At 42.1% G+C, this 12,548-nt stretch overlaps 1 protein-coding gene across 1 annotated transcript in view; it reads left to right on the top strand.

Moving 5' to 3' along the window:
* Positions 1 to 12,548, top strand: part of LOC137757639 (BCL-6 corepressor-like) — a 110,325-nt gene that overhangs the window by 67,501 nt on the left and 30,276 nt on the right. Inside the window, exons 3-7 of the mRNA XM_068534241.1 lie at positions 713 to 896; positions 4,062 to 4,322; positions 4,761 to 4,997; positions 5,624 to 5,937; positions 6,278 to 6,532. Of these exons, the coding sequence (XP_068390342.1) occupies positions 713 to 896; positions 4,062 to 4,322; positions 4,761 to 4,997; positions 5,624 to 5,937; positions 6,278 to 6,532 (1,251 nt within the window). The remainder of the gene's footprint in view (positions 1 to 712; positions 897 to 4,061; positions 4,323 to 4,760; positions 4,998 to 5,623; positions 5,938 to 6,277; positions 6,533 to 12,548) is intronic.

Below are 12,548 nucleotides of genomic sequence, written 5' to 3'. Positions count from 1 at the left end.
GTGTGTAGGAGCCGCATGTCTGTGGCATTCATGCAGCCTTCACACACACGTGCACGCACGTGTGCACACACCCCTTGCATAATGAGCTATAGCCTGTATCTAACTCAGTAGTGAATTATTATTCGTGCAGGAATTTATCAAGATTTTTAGCATTATTTAAAAGATTAATGAAGTCAAATTATTGCTGTAATGTCATGAAAAAAGTTGGCACATGTTTATAAAAATGGATAAAGTTATGTAAATGACCCATTGAATGCCCACCTTAATTACATGAATAGAAAGATTGCAAAAGGACAGTATTGTATCTACCTGGCTCACCATCAGTTCTGCAAATTTCTTTTTTTCAAATTATTTTTACTAGAATATTACATAAACTTTTAGAATTAAATTTTATTACAAAATATTTGAAGGGAAGTTTATAGCTTATGCCCATCTTTGTTCATTGTGCATCTCTTCTTACTACTGTTTTATCTTTGTTTTTATTTATCTCCAAAAGAGAATGTATTTTTGCAATAGTGTGTTCATGAATATACATACATACAGCATATGTATCTGCATGCCAAATTTTATGAAAAGGATATGGTAATACAGCTTTATTTCATAAATTGTATTTGTTTTCAGGCAAACATTTTTTTGGAGATACTTAAAGATAAGGCAACTAAAATATCTTTAATGGTAAGGTGTGTTTTTTCCATATTCATTCTTTTTCTAGCGTGCAATGTTGCGCTTCTTAGAGCTGGAGATGAAAGAGAGAAAATGTGGCCACCCTGCAACCAAAGGCTCTGAGGTGTGCAAGTTCAGCCCTGCTGACCGGGAAAGCCTGAAAGGAAATCAGGGCAAAAAGCGGAAGAAGGTAACCCTGGAGGCCACTGACAACCAGAATGATAGTGAGAGATGTAAGTAGCTTGAGTGTGGTACCACAGTTATGAGAATGGGGTTGAGTCTACTCTCAGAATTGAGGGAGGTGAGAGGAAGGAATTCATTTTGCAGTATGGCAGCTGCAGGGGGAAATAGGCTGCTCTTTCAGTCTGCAGAGTGAAGGGTTGATTGTCCTTTTGAAAGTTGGGGCATCCAAGAAAGAAGCACATAGGGTGGATTATTTCTTGGGACACATATCCTTTTTCAAAGAAGCACTGGCCCTGAAGTTAGAAATACTCTAATATGGTACGTCTCTGGGTACACCTCTGTGGCAGTGGCCTACAAAAAAGTGAATTAACTTGAAAATATGGTGGTCAAGATTTTCATTTACTCTATGATAGTATAGGCAGTTGAGTTAAATTTTCACTTTAAAAGACAGCAAATGAGTTAGGTTCTTAAAACTAGGACGTGCATAAGTAGGAGCCATCAGTGGGAAGGACAAGGAGACATTCATCCCTTCCTTCTCAAACATGCAGTGACGGCCTTCTTTGCCAGCTGTTTGGCTGGGTCAGACTTAGGACCTGCTCAATGGAAATGGCTGGGCAGGAATTGGAAGAAGGCTGAGTCAAAGAGCTTCATGAAACTTTTTAGGTCAGGAAACCTCTCTTACACTACAGCATGTGTATGTTTTGTAAACTACTTTGAGTTTTGAACAAAGATTCCCAATGCCTCTTCTGTAGAGGAAATAAATTTTAACAAGGTTAGCTTTTGCTGGAGTTTATGTAATTACCTGCAGTGGATGGAATTTAAATCATTAGTAAGTCTTAAACAATCAATACTTCCCCATTTTGTTTAGTGCTAACTGGGCATGGCTCAGTAGTAGAGAGGTTGCTTTGTTGCTATGATGACTTGTAAATGTTGCCATGGTGATGCTTTTGTGAGGAAATACTGTGGTACAACATGATAAATTATGGGACATATGTGCTGTGAATCATATGACTGTGCTGCAGGAAGCAAGTGTTAAACATAGACATGGTAACATCTGCCTAGACTGCAAAACTAAGGACACGTGACTTTCTGTTTTTAGAAAAGTAGCTACAATGGCAGATCCTCATGGTCAGTGCCCCTACATATCTCTTTGTCTGTCTTCTTTGTCTTCAAGGGTAGTCATTTGGATAGGCCTTAAAATGATCTCCATTGCAAAAGACTAAATTGAGATCTGAAGGAATGTGCTGTATAGCTTCTCTCCCATGTAGGTTGTATAGCCTTTGTATCTTGCACAGTCATAGGTGTTCTTCAGGAGCCCTCTTGTGAGGGCTTCATTTAAGAGAATCCAAATCTTTTCTCGGAGAGGCAGCACTGAAAAGGTCTCAATTATTATTATTATTTTTTCTCGTAGTGTCTTAAGTGGGTATTTGGGGGAAAGGGTGGATGGACCTAGTTTGGGAAAAGATCCTGTTGTGAAATGTGGAAGAAAACAACTAAACTGTGTGTGTGGGTGGGTGATTTCAGTGAACCATGACTTTAGCAATGGAGCTTTCTGATAATAATTCAGAATGAGGCACCACAGCCATCACACTTTGGGGTCCCTGGGGACAAGGCATGAGGAGACTGTCTGTAATTTCAGGCACAGGAGTCCCATGCCTGGCTGAGCGGGAAGGGCAACACATGTGCTGCATGCTCCCAGACCTGGTGGGTGAAGGGGCACCCTCTGCACCCAGGCAGGTTTTACCAGATGGGAAGCCTAGAGCCTGTCAGGAAAGGGCTCTTTTTGTGGGGGTGCTGTCATTCAATGAGGAGCAGGGAGATGAGGTTACCAGTGAATCACTCTTTGCCAACACATGTGAAATAAGTCATCACAAGTGTTCTGGGTATTTTCTGTGGGCAGAAGATGCCAGCCAAAAAATCAGGTGGGTGAGATACAAACTAATATCACTTTTACAAAGTTTGCATGAGGGTGAAAACTTAAGTAGAAAATATTCTTCTTGAGAATGATGCCTGTTTAGGAATAGTTGAAACTGTTATTAGAGATGCAGGTGACTACGTGACACCTGATGTTGAAATGTAAAATTTGGGCTTGGAATCTGAAACACTTGTGCTGATAAACTGATTCTTAATCTGATGATAAGTTATATGGCAAGCAAGATAGGGTCCTGTCTATTCAACAACTGTTTTGTTGTTCATCTGGAAGACACAAAATATCACTTAGCTAATCAGTCTTCAAACCACCTGTCTTGAGACATCTGTGAAAGGCATACGTGCCAGTGAAAGGGATGGAAGTACATAGTGTCACTGAGGTGTTGAGATATTAAGGACCTTTCTCCTGGACAGGAAATGATAACAGTTACATGGTTTCAGTGATACCGTTTTCCCTCTTAAGTGTGACGAGAGGACAGAGAAGGATTAGCAGTAACTAGACTGCTTTCTTTGAAGTTGCCTCTGAACCTGTACATACACTAATAAACTTTGCTAAAGGCTTCCTCGTCCTAGTGCCATCGGTCTTCTCAGGTTCCCTGCATTCCTCTGCTTATCTTGAAGGTTGCAGTAGTAGCCTGGGCTGTAGGCCCAGAACATACAGTAGAGACCATATGCTTTGTCCCATAAAGGACGTGGACTGTCTTTCACCACTTTGTTTACTGTCCCTTTTCCTTCATCATTTTTCCTGTTGTTGACCCAAGTGAGTATTAGTGTTTTTCTTTCTGTAGGTGATATTTGGTAGATACTTGGTCTATTTATTATATCACCCTTCACTTAATTGAAAATATGGACTTCAGCATATGTTTTCATAGAGATTTTTAGGTCAGTCTTGGCTTGCTTGGATTTTGCTGCCAAAAGAAAGCACCATGTATGCTTAAAAGGACTGCATATGCTTCATGCTGGTTGTTTCCTTCATGCCCCCAACTGTAAAAAGATAAAGTTACGAGTCCATTCAGTATAGAAGATAAGGCATTTGTATTTTGAATAGTTGTAGTGTAAGATACTGCTGTCTGCTTTATATGCTGATTGTTTTCAGCTGCCCTTCCTTTGGGAAATTCTATTTGTAAGGAGTTTTTACTTCCAGTGTATAAGGCCCCAGTCCCTACAGAAGACTCTGTTAAAAACAGATTACCTTGGGTATGGAGGTCACACATGCTCCCCAGATCCTGCCTTCTCATCGTGACCTTTGGACCTTCATTTCTGTATTATTGTCTCCCGTCCCCCAGTCAACTATAGTGCTGGAAAGAAACAGCACCCCTTCGAAGCCCCAGAGGATAGAGATCTTCCTGTGGAGAAGTGCTTCATGGACAGGCAGCCTGTAAGTGAGCCACCCTCCAACCATGTAGCCTTGAATATGCTGCACAACCCCACCCTTTGGCTTAACAGAAAGCACAGCATCTCGAGTGACACCAACCACACTGAGAGCACTGCAGAAGAGCTGCCAGAAGACTCTTTGTGGAAAGCCAAGAAGAGACATATTTCCAAAGGTGAGCTCATTCGGCTTTGGCTGCCTGCTTAGTGGCCTGAACAGGAAGCCAAAGGTGAACTGACACGAGGCATGCTGCCCATGCTAGCCTCAGGATGCCCTGGGGAAGTCTTAGGGTGGAGCATTGGAGGGCTCTGTTCTCATACCACCTCCAGGGCAGTATAGTAATAATTACATACAACCTACAGGCCCTGGGAAAGGTGCTGATACCTCCTCTTCCCCGTTGCTAGATGCTCAAGCCCCAAGATAGCTAAAGACAGAGAGACAAAGTCTCCCAAGACTTACGTTCCAGCAAAGAGAGTGACCACACTCCTCCCTTCCTATACTCCCATTAGGCTAACACCCACCCCCACAGGGTACTTTTTGATTAATTTGTAGTTATTTCTCTATTAGATGACTGGCCTGAGAGGGAAATGACAGGTGTGCATTGAATTAACAGGGCTCCATCCCAAAAAGCGCCACTTGCTGCACCTTAGAGAATGGGAGCATCAGGTGTTGGCAGCAGAGAGCAAACCTGCCTGGCAAGGCAGGAAGGAAGTGACCCAGGCTGTTAAGCCTGAGATCGTTGCCCAGGGCAGTGAAATCTCTGAAGAGAAACCCAACAGAAAGAGTGAAGAGGTCAAAGGCAACAGAAGCTGGTCGGAGGAGTTCCTCAAATCTAGTGACAATGATCAAGGTACACGGGGGCTTCCCCTGGAGGGTGGGTCACCTGTCGTCTGTGGCAAAGGGACCTGGACGGGACCTGAGCACCTCGAAGTTGACTGAGTAGTACGTGGTAGGTGGGGAGTTCTCTCGTGAGGTCCTACTAGCCTCCATACTTCCTTCTGCAATGTACAGTGAGGAACTCAGTTGAAAGGAGGGAGCTTTATTTCTTGGGCTTTTCTTACGCAGACCATGGCTGCTCAGGAAGGTAAGTCTTGTTGACCCTGTGGCGTGACAGTGCCCTCATTCCAACATCTTAGTATGTCAATTTGGTAGTTCCTTAGAATGTACGCTGGTTGTCCTTGGTTGGGAAAGTCCTGCATCTGAGCCCACTAGGTGGGGGTGTAAAATCATGAAGAGCTGACTCTTGCTCTCTTGTCATGGCTCTTTGACCAAACATGACACTTGTCATTTTGTGGGTTAACTTATTTACTGTTTGAATTTGAGTCATTAAAATGTTAAGGCTTTGAAATGTAATTAGTATATCTTTGAAAACTGAAGTGATCAGTGTTAACAATAGGTTTTTCTTCCTGTACCAGCTAAAACTTGTAACGCATGTTTCTGCCTTCCCTACACCTCACCCCTCCACCCCCCTTTTAGACTTTCCTGTATTCTCCAGCTCCATGCCCACGAAGAGGCTTTTATCCACCATTGCAGGCAACCAAATGCAGACCCAGCCAAGCTGCACATCAGGCTTGATGATGCATACCAAACAGCAGAGAATTAAAGAAAGCCATGAGGCAGATGTACTGTACAGAGATGACCAAGAGGATTGCCAGGGTGCCATGCTGCTGCAGAAATACACTAATGACCCTGAGAAAACATCTGGGAAGAGACTGTGCAAAACCAAGCATTTGATTCCTCAGGAGCCCAGGCAGTGCACCTCACTGAAAAGCGACAATGCAGATAGCAAGGTACCTTTTGACATCTCCTGAATCAGGCTTGTGCAGGCACTCCATGAATTATTGCTTGCCTACCTGTTCCCTGCTTCTCAAAGAACAAAGCTTTCCTTTTCCTGATCTCCTTCCCGAAGTTCACTCACTTGTCCTAGGGACCATATCTCCTAGGTGGTGTTGAAGTTTCAAACTAGTACGAATTAAATCCTTTCCCCAACACCCTCTGACACCCCTCCCACCTCCAAACAACTGAAAAGGAAAAAGTGCCTCCTTCTCAGGTTTGTAAGTCAGGGAGAAGGGCAAGAATCAGCTCTTGGAAGATGGCCTTAAATGTTTGTACTGCCTGGTTTTGTGATAGGTGAACATCCAGAGATTCCGAAATCAGCCTGAGCTCACTTCTAACTGCGAATGGTCACCAGCCAAGCAGGACCAGAAGTGCTTCAACGATTTGCAGCAATTGCTGCCTGCTTCACAGACCTCACAGCTGCTATACTCGGGGTCATCTCCGCAGACAACCCAGTGTCGCCCTTTGCAACTGAAAGCACAGAGACTTACTGTCAATAAGAATGCTGGAGAGACCCTCCTGCAGCGGGCTGCCCGAGTTGGCTGCGAGGTGGGTGTCCTTGTGGGTTCCTGGATTCAGAAATCACTGGCCGCTGCTCCGTGACATGGGGTAGGAGGGTGCACTGCCTGGGACCAGGGCAGGGGAGGAGATGGCATTCAGAGCCCAGCCCCCTTAACATTAGGAGCTGGGCTAGGTATTCTACCAGGATGTTTGTATTAGCCCTGCTGGTGCTGCCCTTCTTTTGGTGACTTGTTCAGTCAAGGTGTGAAAAGAAAGGCCACTCTGATATTTACTTTGTTTAAGCAGGTAGCTTGGTTTGGCATCCTCTAGTCTTGCTCGCTTATGTCTGCTATCAAATTTGACATAACCCAGGGCTTGTGGAAATAAGCCTTTTGGATTCTGATTAGCAAGGGAAAGAGAACTTACTAGCCCATTTTGGCTTGCTTATGAACAGATACACATTGGGGTTAGCTGTTGATCAGTGTCTGCAAGGTAGGTGCTGAGGCAGCAGGGTTGTGAAAATGGAGGGGGACAGACCTCTATTCCTGAGAGGGTAGGAGAGCCCAAGGGCAGATGAGAGGAGGGACTAAGACTTTGCTCCGAACTTCCTGCCCATTTCACCTGCATTTCCCCACCTAGCGTGGCTGATGTCAGTGATAGATTGTATTGTCTCAGCACTCATTCTAAGCCCACAAGATCATGGTAACGCATTTCATCCTTTCAACCTTTTTGTGTGGTAGTAACAAGTATTATCTTGACTTCACACGAGGAAATTGAACCCCAGAGCAGTTAAATGATACTTACGCAGGTAGCAGTTCACCAGTATGGCTCCAAAGCCAAGGCCCTCCATCTTCCCTTCTCTCCCCTACCCCACTGCTCTCCAAGGACTGCATCACATTGGAATTGCCCTACTTACAATTTGAAATATCTGTGAAATAGATTACTGCCACTGTACATCTTTACCACCACACAGGATTTAACTGAAACTGTGTCTCCTTCAGCTTGGCCAGATTTGTGCTGCTGTCCATTGTCCTGTGAGCCCTTTCTGAGTGCCCAGTTGTAGGTCTCCCATTGACCCTGAGCACACTTCATGAGTGGGTGGGAAGTTGTAAGTAAGCTAGCACCCTGTGGGACAGTCCTTTGAAAGAGTAGCATTTTCTTCTTAGTCTGGGATATTTTTAATTTGTGCAACAAAAACAGTTTGATTTTGTTTGGGAATGGGTGGGGTACCCTTCAAACATTCCCAATTTCTAGTGTTAAAAAATAAACCAGCAATGTATAGAGAGACTTACTTGGCATCTTAACTATTCTAACTGTTGGTGACAGCAGTTATCATTTGTTTAGAAGCCACCACCCTTAAAAACTAGGAGGCAGGTATTTAACCAACTTGGCTGCAACAGAGAAGGTTTTACAGGTGGTTATCACATTTAGGTTACATCTCTTTAGCCAGGGCTATTGATTTGACCTTTTGACTCTCAACACTAGACATGAGTTATAAGTTTCATAGGTCATGTAAACTTGAAGTTGGGGTTTGACCTCTCTTGTCTGCAATTTCCCCAGGTGTTGAGTAAGAATAATCCTGTTCCTGGTATCTCATAGGTATTTCTGTGGGATAACATAAGATATATTCATTTGCAGAAATGGGAAGTACTATGTGATAGCAACACAGTTGAGTTGACAGTTGATGGCAGAAAGTCTGACCTGGTTACTGCTGCTTTGCTGCCACCCTCCACATGAAGAGAGTTGAAATAGCCATTAGCTGTCATGTCTTTTTATTTCTGTGCACCCATAAATCAGCTGTAGTAGTGATGAAGGTCTCCAGGTGAAGGCCATAATTGTCAGAGCAAATAAACCCTTGGTTGATAGGATACCAGGTGGGCTGCCAAGATCTGGGTAAATTGATCTGTACAGAGTAATCAGTGCCTTTCAGAGCATTGTGACAGGGCCTCACCCTGGCTGGGGCACAAAACTCATTAGCTTTGCAGGTGTTCACTTGAGTCTGCTTAGTGAGGGCCTGCTAAAAGAGCAGCTTCATGCGATATCCTAGTTCAGTAACCAGGGCTTCAGTGCAGGTGGCCTGGGAGTCCAGACGATCGTGGGCTCTCTGGCAGGTTAGGATCTGAATGAAGGAATCCATTTATGCGCGTGCCTTCTCTCTTTCTTCTCTTGTTTTGGAAGGGAGCTGCCATAGTGACCCAAAGTAACAGGGTGCTGATGGCCAGGTTTGCCAGCATGTCACATTAGGTTCATGGGATGAGCAAATGGAATATTCTGGTTAGCTCCCAAGTGGGTGGTCACCTTTGGTTGATGTGTCCTTGAAAAGTCATGAAAGGCTCCTCACAACCCACCTCACTTCTGTGAGTGGCTAGAATGGCCCTTGTTTTAAATTTAGCAGTTGAGTTATTTAAGAGTTGTCACAATAAGGCTTGCTGCGCCTCCAGTGAGCTCCCCCTTAACAAGTATTGGGTCCCCTGTAGACTCTATCTACTTTGTTTCCTTTGTTGTCAGAGCATGATAGCGCTCTGCTGAGCATGACTTGTAGGAAAACAGTGTAACTTGTTCATTGGTGGCACATTTTGTGCTATGTTTATGAAACTTTCTTAACCAAGGTAATAAAACATTGAGTAAGTTACTGCTCTTGTGTAGTGGGAGTATATCTGTGTATATATTTACAGATTTTTAATAAACTATTTTTTAGCAGCTTTAGGTTTTTAGAATTGAGCAAAAATACAGAGTTCCCCCTGTATTTGTACAAACTTCTCCCCCTCAAATTCCTATTATTAATGTTTTGTTACAGTTGATATGTTGATAAGGATGCATTATTAGTAACTAAAGTTCATAGTTTCATTAAAGTTCACTCTGTTTTCTCCAGGCTCTGGTTTTAACTGCTATTATAACATACCAAAGAAATGAAATTAGTTAACAGTGATTCTAATACAAACTCTTCATATTCTGTTCACATTCTGAAAAGTAGGAGGAATACACTTTTACTTTAATACCTGAAATACATAGGTTGATTCCTGTCACTAACATGAGTAAATATGAAATGTTACATTGATTCAACCCCAATTGGGATGGAGAATGAAGCAAAATACAGCACTTTATGTAGTACATGGGGAGAGACTCTTCTTTTTTTTCTGTATTTTTAAAATTGCAGTATAGTTGCTTTACAATATTGTGTTAGTTTCTGCTGTACAGCAAAGTGAATCAGTTATACATACACATATATCCATTGTTCTAGATTTCCTTCCCATTTAGGTCACCACAGAGCATTGAGTAGAGTTCCCTGTGCTATACAGTATATTCTCGGTAATTATCTGTTTTATACATAGTAGTGTATATATGTCAATCCCAAACTCCCAGTTCATCCCACTCACCCCCCCATCCCCCTTGGCATCCCATATATTTGTTCTCTACGTCAGTGTCTCTATTTCTGCTTTGTAAATAAGATCGTCTATACCAGTTTTCTCAGATACCACATATATGAGTTAATATACGATATTTATTTTCCTCTTTCTGACTGACTTCATTCTGTATGACAGCCTCTAGGTCCGTCCGCGTCTCTACAAATGACCCAGTTTTGTTCTTTTTATGGCTGAGTAATATTCCATTGTATATATGTGCCACATCTGCTTGATCCATTCATCTGTCTGTGGACACTTACGTTGCTTCCGTGTCCTGGCTATTGTAAATAGTGCTGCAGTGAACATTGGGGTGCATGTGTCTTTTTGAATTATGGTTTTCTCAGGGTATATGCCCAGTAGTGGGATTGCTGTGTTGTATGGTAGTTCTATTTTAGTTTTTTAAGGAACCTCCATACTGTTCTCCATAGTGACTGTATCAATTTACATTCCCACCAACAGTGCAAGAGTGTTCCCTTTTCTCCACACCCTCTCCAGCATTTATTGTTTGTAGATTTTCTGATGATGCCCATTCTAACTGGTGTGAGGTGATACCTCATTGTAGTTTTGATTTGCATTTCTCTAATGATTAATGATGTTGAGCATTCTTTCATGTGTCTGTTGGCAGTCTATCTTCTTTGGAGAAATGTCTATTTAGGTCTTCTGCCCATTTTTGGATTGGGTTCTTTGTTTTTCTCTTTTGGACTTCACTCTGTATGACAGACTCTAAGTCCATCCACCTCACTACAAATAACTCAATTTCATTTCATTTTATGGCTGAGTAATATTCCATTGTATATATGTGCCACATCTTCTTTATCCATTCATCTGTCAATGGACACTTAGGTTGCTTCCATGTCCTGGCTATTGTAAATAGAGCTGCAGTGAACATTGTGGTACATGACTCTTTTTGAATTACGGTTTTCTCAGGGTATATGCCCAGTAGTGGGATTGCTGGGTCGTATGGTAGTTCTATTCAGTTTTTTTAGGAACCTCAATATTGTTCTCCATAGTGGCTGTATCAGTTTACATTCCCACTAGGAGTGCAAGAGGGTTCCCTTTTCTCCACATGCTCTCTGTTATTTATTGTTTGTAGATTTTTTTTCTTTTGCTGGGTCGTATGGTAGTTCTATTTTTAGTTGTTTTATTTTTTAACATCTTTATTGGAGTATAATTGCTTTACATTGGTGTGTTAGTTTCTGCTTTATAACAAAGTAAATCAGCTATACATATACATATATCCCCATATCTCCTCCCTCTTGTGTCTCCCTCCCACCCTTACTATCCCGCTCCTCAAGGTGGTCACAAAGCACCGAGCTGATCTCCCTGTGCTATGTGGTTGCTTCCCACTAGCTATCTGTTTTACATTTGGTAGTGTATATATATGTCCATGCCACTCTCTCACTTTGTCCCAGCTTACCCTTCCCCCTCCATGTGTCCTCAAGTCCATTCTCTATGTCTATGTCTTTATTCCTGTCCTGCCCATAGGTTCTTCAGAACCTTTTTTTTGTAGATTCCATATATACGTGTTAGCATACTGTATTTGTTTTTCTCTTTCTGACTTACTTCACTCTGTATGACAGACTCTAGGTCCATCCACCTCACTACAAATAACTCAATTTCATTTCTTTTTATGGCTGAGTAATATTCCATTGTGTATATATGCCACATCTTCTTTATCCATTCATCTGCTGATGGACACTTAGGTTGCTTCTATGTCCTGGCTATTGTAAATAGAGCTGCAGTGAACATTGTGGTACATGACTCTTTTTGAATTATGGTTTTCTCAGGGTATATGCCCAGTAGTGGGATTGCTGGGTTGTATGGTAGTTCTATTTTTAGTTTTTTAAAAAGGAACCTCCATACTGTTCTCCATAGTGGCTGTATCAATTTACATTCCCACCAACAGTGCAAGAGGGTTCCCTTTTCTCCACACCCTCTCCAGCGTTTATTGTTTGTAGATTTTTTGATGATGGCCACTCTGACTGATGGGAGGTGATATACCTCCTTGTAGTTTTGATTTGCATTTCTCTAATAATTAGTGATGTTGAGCATCTTTTCATGTGCCTCTTGGCCGTCTGTATGTCTTCTTCAGAGAAATTTAGGTCTTCGCCATTTAGGTCTTCCACCCATTTTTTGAGTGGGTTGTTTGTTTTTTTGATACTGAGCTCCATGAACTGTTTGTATATTTTGGAGGTTAATCCTTTGTCCGTTGCTTCGTTTGCAAATATTTTTTCCCATTCTGGAGCGTTGTCTTTTTGTCTTGTTTTATGGTTTCCTTTGCTGTGCAAAAGCTTTTAAGTTTAATTAAGCCCAATTTCTTTATTTTTGTTTTTATTTTCATTACTTTAGGAGCTGGGCAAGAAAGATCTTGCTGTGGTTTATGTCAAAGAGTGTTTTTCCTCTAAGAGTTTATAGTGTTCTGTTTTACATTTAGGTCTTTAATCCATTTTCAGTTTATTTTTGTGTATGATGTTAGGGAGTGTTCTAATTTCATTCTTTTACATGTAGATGTTCAGTTTTCCCAGCATCGCTTATTGAAGTGGCTGTCTTTTCTCCATTGTATATTCTGGCCTCTTTTGTCATAGATTAGGTGACCATAGGTGTGTGAGTTTATCTTTGGGCTTTCTGTCCTGTACCATGGATGTATCTTTCTGCTTTTC

Source organism: Eschrichtius robustus, chromosome Y (assembly GCF_028021215.1).
Source record: "Eschrichtius robustus isolate mEscRob2 chromosome Y, mEscRob2.pri, whole genome shotgun sequence".
NCBI lineage: Eukaryota > Metazoa > Chordata > Mammalia > Artiodactyla > Eschrichtiidae > Eschrichtius > Eschrichtius robustus.
The sequence above is the reverse complement of the archived record's forward strand: the minus strand, read 5'-3'. Positions and strand labels throughout refer to the sequence as shown.